General features: G+C 42.4%; 1 protein-coding gene across 2 annotated transcripts in view; it reads right to left on the minus strand.

Moving 5' to 3' along the window:
- Positions 1-18,182, minus strand: part of EFR3B (EFR3 homolog B) — a 501,803-nt gene that overhangs the window by 27,506 nt on the left and 456,115 nt on the right. For both annotated transcript variants that reach the window (XM_069233752.1, XM_069233751.1), the window contains exons 17-19: positions 10,058-10,125; positions 9,487-9,614; positions 8,079-8,170 (exon numbers count right to left, since the gene is read on the minus strand). In XM_069233752.1, coding sequence (XP_069089853.1) covers positions 8,079-8,170; positions 9,487-9,614; positions 10,058-10,125 — 288 coding nt within the window. The remainder of the gene's footprint in view (positions 1-8,078; positions 8,171-9,486; positions 9,615-10,057; positions 10,126-18,182) is intronic.

Here is an 18,182-nt window from a genome sequence, read left to right on the forward strand (position 1 = left end):
ATGCAATTCATGAAGAACTGGGGTTGCCCTATGTGGAGGATGGTATCAAATTGGCTCCTTTGATCTTATGGTGCTCTGTTTGGCATAACAAGGAGGCTGCGCTGAACAGAGACATCATTTTGGACTGCCTTGGATTTGACAGGGGCTTACGCATCCTGTGGTTAAGACATGTGCCATAAGCTGGGCAAGTCGGATATTTTCAGCTCACCAGGCCATCTTACGGTGGTGGATAAGACATGGCTTAAAAACATTTATAAGGATTGCATGGTTAAGGAAAGGGAGGCTTGTAAATTGTTAAAACCCGCTAATAAAACTAATGTGCTGGTGCAGACAACCCTGGGTATGGAGTCATGCCTGGTGACGGTACCAAGCACAAGAGTTGGGATGCTTCTCACTAGGTTCAGGTTGGGTTTGACTCAATGTCAACTTTCTTTCCCTCAGGGGCAGTTTAATTCAAAGGGCATTCTAACATGTCCTTGTGACGAGCGACCCCTGCAAACCCTTCCTCAGGTTGTTTCTGGTTTTATTGTTGAAAGAGGTCACAATTTCCTGCCACATCCCGGCTCTCTTGTATTTACAGTCCCTTCCAAACCCAAAAGTTTGCCTCATTACTTAAACACGCCTTACAGCACAAGCATGCCTTGACATCCTTATCTAATCGATTTTGTGACAAAGGCACCCTAAGTTTTTTGTTTTTATTAGGTGTTTTAATATTGTGTTCTGATATTTATTCATTATTGATTGTTTATTGTTAATTAATTCAAGCCGGTATGTATTTAGTGGATGGGTCAGCATTACCTTTGGCTCCTATTGTTGTAATGTGTTTTTATCTGATGGAGTTTTAAAATGAGTAATGGATTTGCTTTTATGGTTTACTAATTTAAATCAAAATAAAGTTGAATTTGAAGATTTAGCAATAGATCTTAAAGAATTCTTAAACTGAATTGATAGCGTGACCTCTATTAAGGTTGAATCTTCTTTTGTCCAACCCCCCCATAGAGTTTGCTCCAGCTACTGAAGAAAAGAGTAGTTCTATTTTTGGATTTCACATTCCTGGATATGTACCAATCACGTTGAGTGGCTCGAGTGTTGCATTCATACCCATGTCTTGTTAGAGTTTGGAGGTTAATAGTTTTACAACTGTTTTTTTGTAGGCAAGTCATTAAACACAAGACAGGTGATATGAGTGAATTATGAAAGCACACAATCAGAGGATAGAAATCACTTAATACTATCCCTTTTCTTGGCCACCCATCCATATCTGATCCCCTCCCATCTTCAGAGCATGAGTGTCCACATGAAGTACAATACCAATTTACCTTATGGTAAAAACACAACAAGCATTGGCATAGCCAAAACGTCTCGCTTTTGGGACCTTGTAAGTATTTAGCCATGCAGCACATTAAACCTTTATTTGAAATAAACTGTGTTTGTGCATTCCTTCATACACTTTGCATTGGACTGTAATTGTCAGAACATCCCCTAGAGGGCACCACAATAAAAATAGCATTTGGAAGAAACATGGTCATGTAACCATATAGTCACCCCCTACAGGGCATGATAACATGAAAAGAGAAGGGTAGAGAGCATTGCAGAGTAACCATATATTATTCATCCTCTAGAGGGCATAGTGCAGGCCTGCTAGAATATTATTACAAACAAGGCACTTAGAACACGAACTACTCCCAGCGGAAGAATTTAGGAATGGGGCTGCAAATTTAACCAGTGCTCATGTAAAGCGCTCCAATCTTCCAGTCGAGTTCACGCTATGTAAATAAATAAAAAAGAATCCCCCTCCAGTTTGCAGCCTTTGTGGGGTACAACCACCGCAAAGAAACAGCGAGATTCCAGAGGACAAAACAACATACTGCCACAAGCGTGAAGTGGAGAGGCAAAAGAAAAAAGCATTTATAGCCGATCGTGCAATAATCCATGTAACAGGGTCAGTCTCTAGGGCGGGAACAAAACAGTCTCAAGGCGGGACAAACCTAAAGCATTTACCTAACACACCAAAGGAATTTTGAAAAGCAGGCCAAAGAACGAATTAAAGTGATGGGCGTCTATTGGGTATGGTGAAAGCTCACAGAAGTAGATTACAGCATGTCGAGAGACAGCGCATGAGCACTCTCTAGGCTCGACCGAAAAATAACCAATCGATGTACAAAAGAAAACATACAGCACCTTACAGTTACTATGATGTTTAAAGTACTCTACATATCCTCCAAATGGGTCCTCTCTAGGCACAGATTTATCTATTGGATGTGGAAAAAACTGTAGTAGGCCAGAACGGCACCTTAATCCGTATCCTGGAGCATATCGAGACCCTATTTAAAGCATGTTAAATGGGGGCATCTGCCCTGCAGACACCACTGACAAAGCATGTTGCAGCCTTTCAAACTACTTGCAGGAGTTTTATAGAACCCATATGTAAAACATGGGAACAAGTAACCTATGAGATTCTCATGTTCAAGGCAAAAGTCCACAAACACAAAACAGCAAACTGCTTGCCAGATATGGTCAGGGACAAAAATTGTCTGTAAACTCCTGAAGTATTAAAAACAGGATAATGAAAATAGGAAAAAATTGAATCAAGGGCAATGAAGGAATCAGATAAGAAGCCAAGATTCTTAGCACTTTTACAGGATGTAGATGGGCTCGAAGATCCAGGGCCAAGATGATGGGTCCCTAGAGGTTATTACATCCAAGTGACCTCCAATTTTCAGAGATTAATTTGAGTCAGTGCGACCAATAAAGTTCAAAACCTCAAACATTCACAAATAAAAAACCTCTGAAGCAGTGTACCCAAGCCTCCATCCAATGGGAACAGAGCTATGACATCATCCACATAGCAATAGGCTCAAAGTACACAATATAGAGTTTGGGGGGCAGAGAAAATCCTCGAGGCTCTCTGCACAAGAGCAGTTTACAACACACAGAAAAAGAGAGCATTATCTCTACTTGATGGCAAATGACTGTGCTAAGACAAATTCTGTACCTCCCAGCTCAATGCCTTGAAGGAGATCTACCACATAAACATGGTCAACGGTGTCAAATGCCAGATAGGTTCAAAAGAATGAAGGAGCTGACACCTTTCTTATTAGATGCAAATAGGATGTCTTCAAAGACTGCCAGGGGGACAGATTCAATATATCGGCAGGGGAGGACTATGACAATACTAACCAAGAATATTTGAAGTCTCTTTATATTGCTGCCTTTGCATCTGTGACTTAGATTACACAGTAATAACCTGTGCAATTGGAATCAAGAGTAATTTTCCTCTAACAATGTGGTGACTACAGAGTGTTTGATAGCTAAGACCGCCCTAATGATTAACACATTGTCCACGATCAACAATAAGGCTAGGACTAATTGGAGAAGAACTCTATGGGGTGCCTGAATAAAATAATACTTCTAAGCAGAGACCCAGGTTATAGATTCTTCAATGATGAGAGAAATTGTTCGTAAGAGAGGAAGAAGGCAAAAAAGGGGGAAAGATGGAACAGTGGTTCTACGACAGAAGTCGGAGGAACAAGAAGGGATGGCAATACCTTCCCTGATATTCAACATCTAAGACTCAAAAAGGTCTGTTGAAATGTCGCAGAGAGATTGAGCTGTGGCGGCTGCAGCTAGGATTTTTGCCACTGTGAGGTGCATTGACTATGATGAAAATCTCCTGTTTATGATGTGCACTTAATAAATGTTTTTAAAAAATACAATGTGCATGCTTTCTGTTTCCTTTCTGCCATCCTGACCTAGTTCTTGAGGTTGATGAAGACATACGCCCTTAGGATGCTCATGCTGGGGCACCAAGGACACTTTTTGGGCTGATAGAGACTTTCTTTTCCAAAGGTTCAAAGGCCCAAGAGGGAAGAGGGCTACACGCGGGAGAACATTCACAGAAAAATAAAAATATTGGTATGGATAATTTGCTAAGAAAAGGCAAAATCCTTGATGTAAAGTGGAAACTTGCAGACACACTGGGGACACACCTATTGTTGTAATGTGTTTTTATCTGATGGAGTTTTAAAATGAGTAATGGATTTGCTTTTATGGTTTACTAATTTAAATCAAAATAAAGTTGAATTTGAAGATTTAGCAATAAATCTTAAAGAATTCTTAAACTGAATTGATAGCGTGACCTCTATTAAGGTTGAATCTTCTTTCGTCCAACCCCCCCCATAGAGTTTGCTCCAGCTACTGAAGAAAAGAGTAGTTCTATTTTTGGATTTCACATTCCTGGATATGTACCAATCACGTTGAGTGGCTCGAGTGTTGCATTCATACCCATGTCTTGTTAGAGTTTGGAGGTTAATAGTTTTACAACTGTTTTTTTGTAGGCAAGTCATTAAACACAAGACAGGTGATATGAGTGAATTATGAAAGCACACAATCAGAGGATAGAAATCACTTAATATTATCACTTTTCTTGGCCACCCATCCATATCTGATCCCTCCCATCTTCAGAGCATGAGGGTTCACATGAAGTACAATACCAATTTACCTTATGGTAAAAACACAACAAGCATTGGCATAGCCAAAACGTCTCGCTTTTGGGACCTTGTAAGTATTTAGCCATGCAGCACATTAAACCTTTATTAGAAATAAACTGTGTTTGTGCATTCCTTCATACACTTTGCATTGGACTGTAATTTTCAGAACATCCCCTAGAGGGCACCACAATAAAAATAGCATTTGGAAGAAACTTGGTCATGTAACCATATAGTCACCCCCTACAGGGCATGATAACATGAAAAGAGAAGGGTAGAGAGCATTGCAGAGTAACCATATATTATTCATCCTCTAGAGGGCATAGTGCAGGCCTGCTAGAATATTATTACAAACAAGGCACTTAGAACACAAACTACTCCCAGCGGAAGAATTTAGGAATGGGGCTGCAAATTTAACCAGTGCTCATGTAAAGCGCTCCAATCTTCCAGTCGAGTTCACGCTATGTAAATAAATAAAAAAGAATCCCCCTCCAGTTTGCAGCCTTTGTGGGGTACAAACACCGCAAAGAAACAGCGAGATTCCAGAGGACAAAACAACATACTGCCACAAGCGTGAAGTGGAGAGGCAAAAGAAAAAAGCATTTATAGCCGATCGTGCAATAATCCATGTAACAGGGTCAGTCTCTAGGGCGGGAACAAAACAGTCTCAAGGCGGGACAAACCTAAAGCATTTACCTAACACACCAATGGAATTTTGAAAAGCAGGCCAAAGAACGAATTAAAGTGATGGGCGTCTATTGGGTATGGTGAAAGCTCACAGAAGTAGATTACAGCATGTCGAGAGACAGCACATGAGCACTCTCTAGGCTCGACCGAAAAATAACCAATTGATGTACAAAAGAAAACATACAGCACCTTACAGTTACTATGATGTTTAAAGTACTCTACATATCCTCCAAATGGGTCCTCTCTAGGCACAGATTTATCTATTGGATGTGGAAAAAACTGTAGTAGGCCAGAACGGCACCTTAATCCGTATCCTGGAGCATATCGAGACCCTATTTAAAGTATGTTAAATGGGGGCTCTGCCCTGCAGACACCACTGACAAAGCATGTTGCAGCCTTTCAAACTACTTGCAGGAGTTTTATAGAACCCATATGTAAAACATGGGAACAAGTAACCTTGTTATCAAAAGCTACACTCACTTGAGTTTATTATGATTGACGCCCTGGTGAGTGTGTCTAAATGCCATCTGCAAGTCTGAACGACTCATGGGTGACTTGATGTTTCATCCTGTGGAGTAGATAATGCCAGTACTGTTGAAGTGGGTTAGAATAACATTTATCATTCAAGAATCTAGCAGAATTCCCTTTGTAGTGATCTCTAGAACACCTTATGAGGCTATTTTATTCTACAAAGGATAACAAGCACAGTTTGTGGCTTTGATCAGAGGAAATTAAAATTTTCTGGCTTCAAATCGGGCCCATTTTAGGTCGAGCCTAGACTGCGCATGCGCTGTCTGCAAGACCTGTTGGATGGAGTACAGGACTTTTCTCCCGCCTGCCGCTGCCTGTCGCTTACCATAGGTTGAAGGCAGTGTCGCTCTTGTTTTGCTGCCTCCTAACTGGTTTGGCAGCCAATACGTAATTTCCTGTACTTGACTGAGGAGCACCGGCCAAGTACAGTTTAATTACGCCTGGAATGTTTGTCTGTTGCTTGGAAGGACTATTTTTCTTTGTTTCCTGCCTCTTGTGTTTGTCAGTAAGCACTCGTGCTCACGCCCGCGGTTCGTTTTCCACATATGCCCTTCACTTGGTCCTTACGTTACATAATCAGTAATTACAAGTAGAGTGTCGTGTGTGTATTTTGTACATTTTTTTGTTGCTTTATATAGCATGAAATCAACCCGGGAATGAATTCTCAACCGCGGCTCTCCCCCCACAGCAGAAGAGCCGATACCACAATATTCACTGCACTCATTGAAACTCACCCCATAATGCTTTGCAGGTATTCCTTTTACAAAACACCTTTGCCCATTACTCAGCCTGCTGTGGTCCTAGGGCAATGAAACCACCACCAAAACATTCATAACAATGTGCTCTTTCTGACCAGGCCGTTCTGTGGGTCACACTAGGGTAGAGGGGGCACAAAAACCATTACCTCTTCCACCATTCAATGAATGTTTAAATTTTCTTATAGCTGGAACTTATGTTTTTTGAGCTGAGAGGAGTTTGTGTTTTAAGGACCTTGTTTGTAATAATATTCTGATAGCTTTGCTCAGCCTGCAAATGTGTAATGCACTGTGCTCTCCAACGGCTGAAGGATGATGATTGCCCCAAGGCACTACTAACTCAATTGGGTTCACAGTGACATCTAGCCATGACCAGTGGTATTACACCTTCATCAAATGCACAAACACAGTTTATATCTAATAAAGGTTTAATGTACAGCATGACTAAATATATAAGCCATTTCACGGAGGACCTGGTACTTCTCCAGCCATTTCCTGGTTTGGGGGACATTCTGAGCTTCTGGCATCAGAAGAAGTTCTGGCAGCCTTCTGTGACAATGTACTCTGAGTGCTTTTGGCTCAACAGGGACATCTAGCCACAACCAGTGGTACCGCACCTTCTGATGTTGACTGTACAGGGACATCTAGCCACTACCAGTAGTACTGCAACCTTCTGCTGTTGACTGTAAAGGGCATCTAGCCACGACCAGTGGTAGTGCCCCTTCTGCTATTGACTCTACAGGGACATCTCGTAACGGTATGTGGCACTGCACTCTTGTGCCGCTGACTTCGCAGTTAAATATTTAAAAGGCCTGCTAGGCCTGAAAATGTGTAATACGCTTTGCCCTCAAGGGGCTGATTATATAGTTAAACTGCAATGTCCTTTGTCATTCTTTTTTCATGTGATTATGCCGTCTAGGAGCTGACTATATGGTTCCATGACCATGTTCTTCCAAATGCTATTTTTAATGTGGTGCTCTGTAGGGGCTGTTCAGACCATTAAAGTCTAACGCCAAGTGTATGAAGGAATGCACACACACAGTTTATTTCTGTTAAAGGTTTAATGTGCTCCATGGCTAAATATTTATCAGGTCCCAAATGCGAGGTTGTCATTATCATTTACAACAGCTCTGACTCTTGCTAATGCAAGACCTATTGCATTACAAATGTTTGTTCTAGCTTGTGAAGATATTCTGAAGGATTCCCTAGGATGTCATCTGCAGCTTCCTCCACCAGAAGTCTTGGCACTTGATCCTTTGCGCTACAGCAATCTCAGCTGTAATATGCTCATGCCATCTACTGTGCTTACACAACGATGCTTAAATGTCTCCTTCTTCAGGCATACATTTTTGCATTCCTTTTTGTGAGATATCTGAAGCAGACCGTGCACCATCTTGGTGGATCTGATACAGTGCAACAATATTTTAACCTTATGCTTTCAGACGTGTAAGTTCCAGAGCTTCAGACAACACTCAAGAAAAGTGCTTGGTCCGTTTCCATAAAGAACTAGAACATAACAACCGAAGCAACGTAGATAAACTAACTAGTCTGCAATTAGTGTCAAAATGAATATCTGGTAATAAAATAAATTGATTAAAGTGTACAATATGCAGCATACCTCCTCCTTCTCTGGACTGTTTCTCGACTCCACTTCAACTTGTAGAGAAATTGTGTCACCAATGCTTTTCCTCTTTGATAAACGATCTTCATCTGGTAAAAATAAACCAGCAAGTAAAATATGAAATGTACCTCATTAAGTAGTGGAGAAACACCCTGACCAGTTCAACACAAACATTGGATTATAGGCTTTGGAAAAAATATTACAGTTAGATCCAATTAATAAGGATGGATAATGTTTCAATGATTTGTGTCATGACACATTTTTTATTAGTCAATGAGATACTCTTTTTCCCAAATGTGTTATGTTTGCATTATTGTTTGCCTGACTAAATAAAAAGGTAATCTTTTAAGCTGGGTGCTGACAACAACCCCCAGTCACAGATCTGGGTTTAATCCGTCGTTCTTTTGCTCACCATGCCACCCCAGTTTGGACCCAGCCATGTGCAAATCAGTCTTGACCCTGTTCCTCATGGGAACAGTCCAGCCCGAACTGCCAAGCCAGGTCCTCCTGGACCGGAAACAAGCATCCTGAGACCAGTTTCAAGGTATCACCCTTCATCAGCCAGGCTAGCTTGAATACCCTTACCATTTAGGGCAACTTTAGCAACACAAAAGGATGATGGATGGAGTGCTGAACAATGCAAACACTCACCCTGAGCCAGAACGATGGATTAAACCCAGATATGTGACTGAGGATGAGTGTTTGAAAAGTTGATGTTTTTAGATGTGTCATAATATATTTGTGTATCTGTAATTTCTAATAAAGTGTTTATTAATGTATTATTTTGCTAGCGATACCAACGACCGCTGTCATGTAGCACCATCTAAAAATAAAAGTTCAGAACCGTCAGGCTGGGGTGGACAGGGAGTGGTGTTCTATACGCTAAGTTGGCCTGCACTAAAGTGTTAGGTAGACTACAAGATGTCCACAATTCCATTGTCAAGTTAGGGTTAATACCATACTCGCCCATCCCATGCGCCGCAGTGGTTCTAGGTAACAAAGAATGAGGTTTATACTGATCACCCACTGTTTGCTCTTGGGAAAGTTCCCATACAACTGGAGAACAAAAACATTCTCAGTGTCGGATCTCACTACCTTCCTAAGGTTCGCACCATCTTTGTTATAAAATTTCCTTTAGTTTATGGGTGTAAGATCTCTTTCTTCTGTCACTCTGTAGATACAAAAACTCCACCCAAAGGCCTGTGCTGCTAAGGACAAGGTGTCTGCTGTTTATAATGCCCTTGATCATTTGCCAAACATTTCTCAGGATCATCACAGACTCCATATGTTTGAAAGGACATTGGCCCTATAAAAAGAAAATCATCATTACATACCTTGACATGAGTACTGGGCATACAATGCCTGATTCAGAAATTGTTTGTCATTCTCAAGTGTGAAGTGTTACCTGTTAGTTGTGGTATATAGGGTGTGCTGAGCCTGTCGGAGTTATAGCCACTTCCTCCGAGGACCTCGCTAATTTTACTCTGCAAGAACAGGACTTCCCTCTCCAAGTGATCCACACTCTTTGGTAACCTTAGGAAATAAAATATATAGCTGAGAGTTACATCTCACGGATAGTAAAAAGGAAAAACCCCAGCTATAAGGGTTATATGATTTTCTGCAAAGCATCATCATATTTTTCACAATTACATTTTATTCAGAATGTAACAGCTCAACATTAAAGCATATGCTGAAGTTTGCATAGTCCAACAGCACAGTTCACAATCGGGACAAGAAAGCCTTGGACAACCATCTACTCATAACTTTGCAAAAGCCTAAGTCTTAAAAAATGGATCATAGCCATTGATTCAACCCTGCGAAAGGGTAAATAAGTGGAGGGAGGAGCAGCGGATTTGGCGATTATAGCGAACGAAAACATTGAGAAGCTACAATAAGAAAAAAGCCTAAACTTTATTGCAGTCTAGAAATGTCACACAAGCGGTGGCAGACTCACCACATAAATTTGCATGTCTTACCTGGGCTTCTCTAGGAAGACGTCCTCCGGAAGAAGGTACGGTGCCTGCTTTTGCCTTGCCTCTATTACCTGGACAAATAGTGTGATATGCAAGTCACCCCCAAAAAAGGAAGAACAGAATATGCGTTTAAAATGGTTTCAAATGAAGGCGACAAGCATTCAAAATATCATGACTTTCTCACCAGCATTTTGTAGAACGATTCACTGCCACATTAAAATAACAAATTAATTTAACAGAGAAATGATGAAATAGGTCCAGTTTGAACACATTCACCTTTCTGCACTATGGCGACACACTTTTGTTGTTGAATGTTACTGACAACATTGATATGAAACAAAATCAATGTCCATAGGAAAAGGCCATTTTTTGTGCAGTGACTAGGCAGTATCCTCAACAAAGCTGTGGCTGTTAAGGTAATGTATCAATCTATTGTCAAAAGATTCAGATGAGTTTATTTCCTCCTTGTCACTAATATACCATCACAGCTCGTGAATTCATCTTTATCGGTGTTCTGCACTTATATTATGAAATTTGCGAATCTCAAGTATATTTGCATAAATTTCTATTAACTGCAACTCACAACTATATTAATAATAATAGGGTTAGATTCTTTCAAACAAGCATCAATGAGCCACATCACAAGTGTTCATATATGGTTTTATGTCTTTAGCTTTAATTTCCCAAACTTAAATTCCCCACTTTTACATCATCCTACATGGTTTTCATCAACCTACTAGTAATGTTAAAATTACCCTTACTTGGTTCTTTTTGCTTTGCTATACCTTCACTTCATCATCTATTCTTAATTTTAATGATAAACATTTTTTATCTTATTATTAATCTAATTACTTTAACTCTCGTTAATAAGAACAAGTAATCTAAAATTAAATTGAATTTACTTAATATCTTACAATAGGAGACCATATAATTATTCTAACCACATCTGTATATATATATATATATCTATATATACATATAGATATATATATAATAATTCATTAATCTTAACTCGAATACTAACACTAAGTTTTATTCTATTTAATTAAAACAATTAATAAACTAAATGCTAATCCTAACCCTCAATTTAAACATTTTAAGTTAAATTAATTACATTGCATTAAAGTATTTCTTTCAATTCCCTTGCATTATTTTATTACTATTGTAAATTACATTCTAACCCTATTGTTGCATATGGTTTATTAAATACATTTTTTCTTTAATTTAAATTGACTAATTTCTTATAATATTCACCCTACAAACAAATGTTATTATTTTAAACTAATATGATTTATAACACTAACCCTAATTCTTAAAGTTCAATTCCTTACAATAATAAGAAGCCTAACCCCAAGTTAAGAAAATTAGGGTTTTTTGTAACACTAATACTGAAATTAAACTCTTAAAAGTTGAGTTCCTTTTGGGAAGTGATGGTGTAAACTCAGTAAATACAACCTAACTAAAGGTGCAGTCAAAGTTTTTGCAGGAAAGTTAATGTTAGATGAACAAAAGAGGGATAAGAGAGGGTATGACTCTTCATGTGTATAGTAAAAACGTCACTGTAGGGACTCCAGTGCTCCTTGTTATAGGTGATCCACATTTCAGACTGTTTGCTTTTAAGTAATAGAAGGGGAGAAGGCTGTAGTGCTTTTTGCGCAGCTGAGAAACAAAAGCAATTACAAAGTATGTCCATATGCACAGGCTCTCAAACCTTTAGGTCCGCAGGCATAACCACTAGCTTCACTATACTTAAGAAACTCCCTCTTCTGTGAGTTCAAAACGCATCCCTTAGAAGGGCAGAAAGGAGGGCCAGTAGTTTGAAGGAATAGGGTCTTATTTATTTTTTCAAGTTGGAGTTTTCATTAGGAACTTCTACCCACATATAGGTGGCCTCAGAAAGCTGTGGAGATTGAGATATATATAAGGGGGCAGCAGCTTTATAATATAGTTGCTAGAAAACACATTGGTGTCTTCAGAACGCTATGGAGGTGAAGGAATAGGTAAAGGCGGGGCAACAGTAGCTTTATAATATAGTTGCTGGAAAAAGCGGTAGGAAGATCATCTGTCCTGTAGCTGCAATGGACATCATCCAGAGATAGCCACCTTAGAAAATGACTGCCAACGCGATGACAGAGCCTTAATAGCTTGTGTACTTTCTTTGAACAGGCAAGCCAGCCTTAGGCAAAGTTTCCAACTGAGGATGCCTGGCAGGTAAAGGATATGTTTAACTAATGTTGTACAGAATCAGTGAGTCTTTATGGTCTCCTGATTTTAAAGTAATTGTTTACCAGACTCAGCTGGAGTAGAAAAGCATTCCATGGATAGGAGTCTTGGAGTTAAAGAGATCGTTCAAAGCATCTTCTCTACCTGAATGGTTGAGTCAACAATCACTAGTTGGCATACCTCAGGAACTGGTTGTTTGATGGAACCATGCGGAATGCCATCACAACAGCGACTAGGCATTTCATTGTAAAAGCATGTTTGGTAAAGGAACATGCGTGGTAAATTGTCCCCCACCCTGCCCTCTACACCTGACACCATACTCTGCAATCCACCACGGCCAAGCCCTTAAAACTTCCCCTTCCAACCACTGCCTTGAGTCCTACAACCCTCCACCCAGAGCCCTAAAATTAACGTCACCCTACCCTTAAAACTACCTTGACCCCACCCCTGAACCCTAAAACCTTCCCCACCCTGTCCTAAAAAGCTACCTTCACCCCCCCGCCCTGAACCCTAAAACCTACCCGCCCTGTCCAAAAAACGACCCTGACCCACGCCCTACACCCTAAAACCTACCCCACCCTTTCCTAAAAACAACCCTAAACCTCCGCTGTAAACCCTAAACCCTACCCACCAAGTCCTAAAAACTACATAGGCCCCTGCCCTGAACCCTAAAACCTACCCCACCCTGACCAAAAGCTACCCCGACCCCCCACCACGAACCCTAAAACCTACCTCACCCTGTCTTAAAAACTACTCCGACCCCCCGCCCTGAACCCTAAAACCTACCACGCCCTGTCCAAAAAACGGTCCCGATTTCCTGCTCCCGCAATACACCATAAAGCCTACTCTACCCTTTCCTAAAAACTACCCCAACCCCCGCTCTAAACCCTACTGCACCCGTCCTGCCCTAAAAATTACCCCGACCCCCGACCTAAACCCTAAAACCTACCCCGCCCTGTCCCAAAAACTACACCCAACCCCGCCATAAACCCTAAAACATACCCCGCCCTGTCCTTAAAACAACCCTGGCCCCACCCCTGCCCTGAACCCTAAAACCTACCCCGCCCTGTCCTAAAAACTACCCTGACCCCGCCCCCACCCTGAATCCTAAAACCAACCTCACCCTGTCCTTAAAACTACCTCAGCCTCCCTCCACCTGAGCTCTAACACAGACCCCTTTAAAAAAACCTTTTAAAAAATCCAGCCCCTCCCCAAAAGACTGCCCCTTCCCCACCCAAGCCCTCCCACCCCACTCTGTTCTTATAAATTCTGCCCCCCACCCACCCCAGCCCCACTTATCAGGCTGCCGCGTTCCTCTCCCAGCTGTTCCAGCTATGTCCCTGAACCACGCATATGCATGGTGCCTTAACCATGCATTTGCATGGTTCAGGCAAGTGAGGTAATGCTTGTGTGATTACAGCCTGCGTAGTTACGGACGCGTAGTGAAGGCCATTTCCCCAGGAGTTTGTATGATGGAATCATGCATGCTTGAACCACGCATACCTTAAGAATGCAGTCACAACAACGACGGCGTCTTTACCACTCATGCCTTTACCATGCATGCCTTTACAACGACTTTTGTAGTAAAAGCATGTTTGGTATAAAAACATGAGTGGTAAATTGTCCTCCGCCCTTCCCCCTTACACCTGATACCAATCTCTGCAATCCACCCCACCCCAGTCCTTAAAACTGCCCCTTCCACCCCCTGCCTTGAGCACTAAAAGTAACCCCGTCCTGCCCTTAAAACTACCCAGACCCATCCCCTGAACCCCAAAACTTACCTGCCCTGTCCTAAAAACTACTCTGACTCCCACCTGCATGGTTATGGCCTGTGTGGTTCCGGCCACGTAGTAAAGGCCGTTTCCCCAGGAATCTAATCAGGTGGCAAAAAACAGTTTGGTGCATGGCTATGGAGTGCCTTGTGCATGAGACAAAGGCCCTCATTCTGATTCTGGCGGGCGGCGGAGGCCGCCCGCCAGAATTTAGCCCTCCATAATACCGCTCCGCGGTCAAAAGACCGCGGAGGGTATTATGAGTTTTTCCCTGGGCTGGCGGGCGGTCTCCAAAAGACCGCCCGCCAGCCCAGGGAAAAACTCCCTTCCCACGAGGATGCCGGCTCGTAATCGAGCCGGCGGAGTGGGAAGGTGCGACGGGTGCTGTTGCACCCGTCGCGTATTTCACTGTCTGCAAGGCAGACAGTGAAATACATTTTGGGGCCCTCTTACGGGGGCCCCTGCAGTGCCCATGCCGTTGGCATGGGCACTGCAGGGGCCCCCAGGGGCCCCGCGACTCCCCCTCCCGCCATCCGGTTCCCGGCGGGAGAACCGCCAGGAACTGGATGGCGGGAGGGGGAGTCGGAATCCCCAAGCCGGCGCAGCAAGCTGCGCCGGCTTGGAGGATTCCTTGGGGGCAGCGGGAAACCGGCGGGAAACCGGCGGGAGACCGGCGGGAGACCGGCGGGAGACCGGCGGTTTCCCTTCTCTGACCGCGGCGGCCCCGCGGGGCACCGCCGGCCTGTCGGCGGTGCCTCCCCGTCCAGCGGCCCTGGCGGTTACAAACCGCCAGGGTCGTAATGAGGGCCAAAGTGCCTTAAAACACTCTTTCTTTTCATTGTAGCCAATGAAGGCTTGTAAGCGCTTTCAAGCCAGTGAAGTTGTAAGTCAGTTCCAGCCAAACAGAAGGGAGTTGCATAGTTCTGAAATGAAGTAGTTTTGACAGGGATGAGGCGAGGAGGCCAGTGTTTTGGCTATTGCAAAACTCCAGGCTCAATATGTCCACTGCAATGGTTATGGTCATTTAATTAGGGCAATGGAGCATGGGCAAGGCTCTTTTCAGCAGAGGTAGATAGCAAAATGCAGTTTAGCAATTCATGCTTATCTTGGAAAGGAGGTGGTTATTACGAGCTCACAGTTGATCACAATCAAATTACGCATCTTATCCTCTAGGGGTGGTAGGGTGTCCAGATCCACTCCCCAAGATAGAGGGAAGTCGGGTGGATTGACAGAAGTGAAAAGGAGGTTGTCAATTCTTCACCATTTAAACAAGGCCAATTTTGCTGCATTTGTTGATAGACTTGAGAGAGGCAGTGGGATACATCTGGAGGGTTTTCAGGATCATCTTCAAACTGGTAAAACTATACATCATCCAATTATATGTGATATTCAGTATTGTAGGAGTCAAGGATATTTGCCTCGGGGCAATGCAAGCATTGCTTAGTTCTGGGAATGAGGGTGAACTCTGGGACAAACTTCAGAAGAATAATCATATCTTGTAAATTAAGTTAAGAAATGCATGCTTTAACCACTTGCCTACTACATTGTTGGTTCATTTTTCACAAATGTTTAATGAGGTTATTGCCTACTCAAATGCCCAAACAGCCTAAGTCCTCATAAATCCTGCTTCAACAAACAATGACTTGTAGGTAGACCAAGACAGTGAAATTGTTCTAGTGCGGCACTTGTTTCAATTACATATTTGCTTTGAAATAACAAATCATGTTTGAAGAAGGCAGGAAAAGCCATTCGCTTCAAAAACTAACATCCACCACTGTGCTCTAGTTCATTTCTCTATAGTACTAGGAGACCGTCATGTTAGCATGCACGGATAAGTAAACATAGCATCACATTCTGCACCACGGATGTATAAAATGGAATGATCCTCATCGGAAAGCGCGGAAAAATATCTCTTCCATGCAAGAGGATATTAGGCCGAGGAATCATATAGAACCATAACTGCACGATACATGGATGCTGTAAGAAACTGCATTATTAATTGCATCATTATTTGCGATGGATCGGAGTCCATCACAAGGAATAAGACCACAAACTGGTTAAGATAAAACAGTTTCAAGAATTTAAGCCTGGGCTAATGCTTGTGTGGCTAAGGTGCAGAGCAGAAGGCTTAACTTAGGAAAATGTGCATGATGTTGCAATAATAAAACAATTAAAAAGTCAAAACGCAAAAAAATAAAACTCCCACAACCAACTTAGAGTAATAGAGAAAGATTTAATGAGTATAATGACACCGAAATGACAAAAACTCCAATAGGAAGAACTGGGGATATGTTTTTTTAAAGATTTAAGGCAAAAGGCATCAAGAAAAAGTGAAAAGCTAATCAGTAATCACTGTTCACAGCTGACCGGGACCTATGCGCATTTTCAGGCCAACTATGGGCTGGATACACCGAGTGTGGGTCAGATACCCCAAGCAGGTTCATCATGGTGAAAGATTTTACCTTCTGACTTAGGGCATGGTTTAGGGTTCAGTGGACAGGTTACTCCATCATAAGCGTGATGGAGTTCTTGTCCACTGTACTACAAGTACATTATACCCATTGACACATGTAATACAGCGGACGGGATATCCATCACACTTGAAAGAGAGTAACCCGCTCGCCGAACTCTAATTCAGGCTCCTTAACCTCGGAAATGGAAGTCAAAATCCTCCAAGAGTGCAAGGTTGTTGGCTGTATGTGCCAAAGTCCTTTCAATGTTGAGTAGCTGGTGGAAAAGGTCCTACCGAAGCCGTTGATTTTGGTGGGAAAAGTGCAGTGCGCAAGACATTCAAATTTCATGGCTGTCAAAGTCCCCAGGATGGACAGATAGATACTTTTCATAACTTCACCCACTAAAAGTGTCTACCTTTTGATTTACTCTTTTTTTACAGAGCTCAAAATCGCTTCAAAATTAAACACATTTGCCACGAGTGCCTGATAACGCCACTGAGGTATTGTTAGTCTTACATTTTCTCTGTCTGAACTTTTTTAAGTTTCTAGAGCAGTTCCTCTTGATCACTTCAAAGGCTCCTGATACCTCAGAGACAGCACTTTGGGGCCAGGACTCCTCCAGCATAGGCAACAGCAGGGTCCACTTCACTTCCAATTGCTATTTGTCAGCTTGACACTTCAGGAAAAAGGCCTCTTGCAGCTCTCTGCATTCCTGTAGCCACATAGGAGATCAGCCAACTGAACCCCTGAGTTCCCTTTTTGGTCCATGTCCAGCCCTTCACATCTTCACACAGGACTCAAACAGCAGGTCCTGCACTTTTTTGTTCTCTTACTGTACAGAGTGTTCTGATGAACTGTGGGTGAGGTGCCACTTTTGCAGAATTCTCTAGCCAGTATGCAAGTGGGTGGGTGAGTCTTGAACACTTTCTAACCAATAAGTAAAAAAATTCCCAAGGGTAAACCTTCCCACTTTGGCAGCACATTCTACTTGCTGCACTGCACATTATCCTACAGAGCATTAGTCAGAGTCAAATCCAACATGGCAGACTCCTCCTGCCCCTGAAGGTAATTTGTATGCCAGCCATGGGTGTGTTTAGGGAACTGAGCATTACCCTCCTCTTCAGCTACATCAAACTGGTTTTGCAAGCAGCTCCCCCTCCCACTAGCCAGGTGCCATGCTGGTGACACATAGAACAAGGAACAGAGGTCTCTAGTTGAAAGAATACGCAGAAATTATGTGTAGCCAATGGCCAATTTTAATCAATTGAACAATTAAAGTGACAAAAGAGGAGCAGTGAGTGTCAGTGCAGAACAACATGCTCGGTGCTGCACTCCCATATGATAAACTTGATCATCTTGCGTGTCAAAATAATAAGAACAACACAGCTGATTATAACAAATCGTATACTCACAAATGGGTCTTCCATATTATAAGTCAATGGCATTTCAATCCTCAACAAATACCAGGATCATCATCAGGACTCTAACATCTATCGTGAGGTTGAGATCATATTAGCAGGCACTTGGTAGCGTGATACCTTCCCAAGAGACATCCACGGCGAAAGAGTTCATCAGAACAACTTTAGATTTCAAAATGGGTAGCAGAAGCCAGGGGCCGGTCTCGTGGGACTGTTTGTGAGTGCCTGCGTGTGAAATCACCACAGGGAGGCCGAAGGAGGC

Source organism: Pleurodeles waltl, chromosome 5, assembly GCF_031143425.1.
Source record: "Pleurodeles waltl isolate 20211129_DDA chromosome 5, aPleWal1.hap1.20221129, whole genome shotgun sequence".
Classification (NCBI taxonomy): domain Eukaryota; kingdom Metazoa; phylum Chordata; class Amphibia; order Caudata; family Salamandridae; genus Pleurodeles; species Pleurodeles waltl.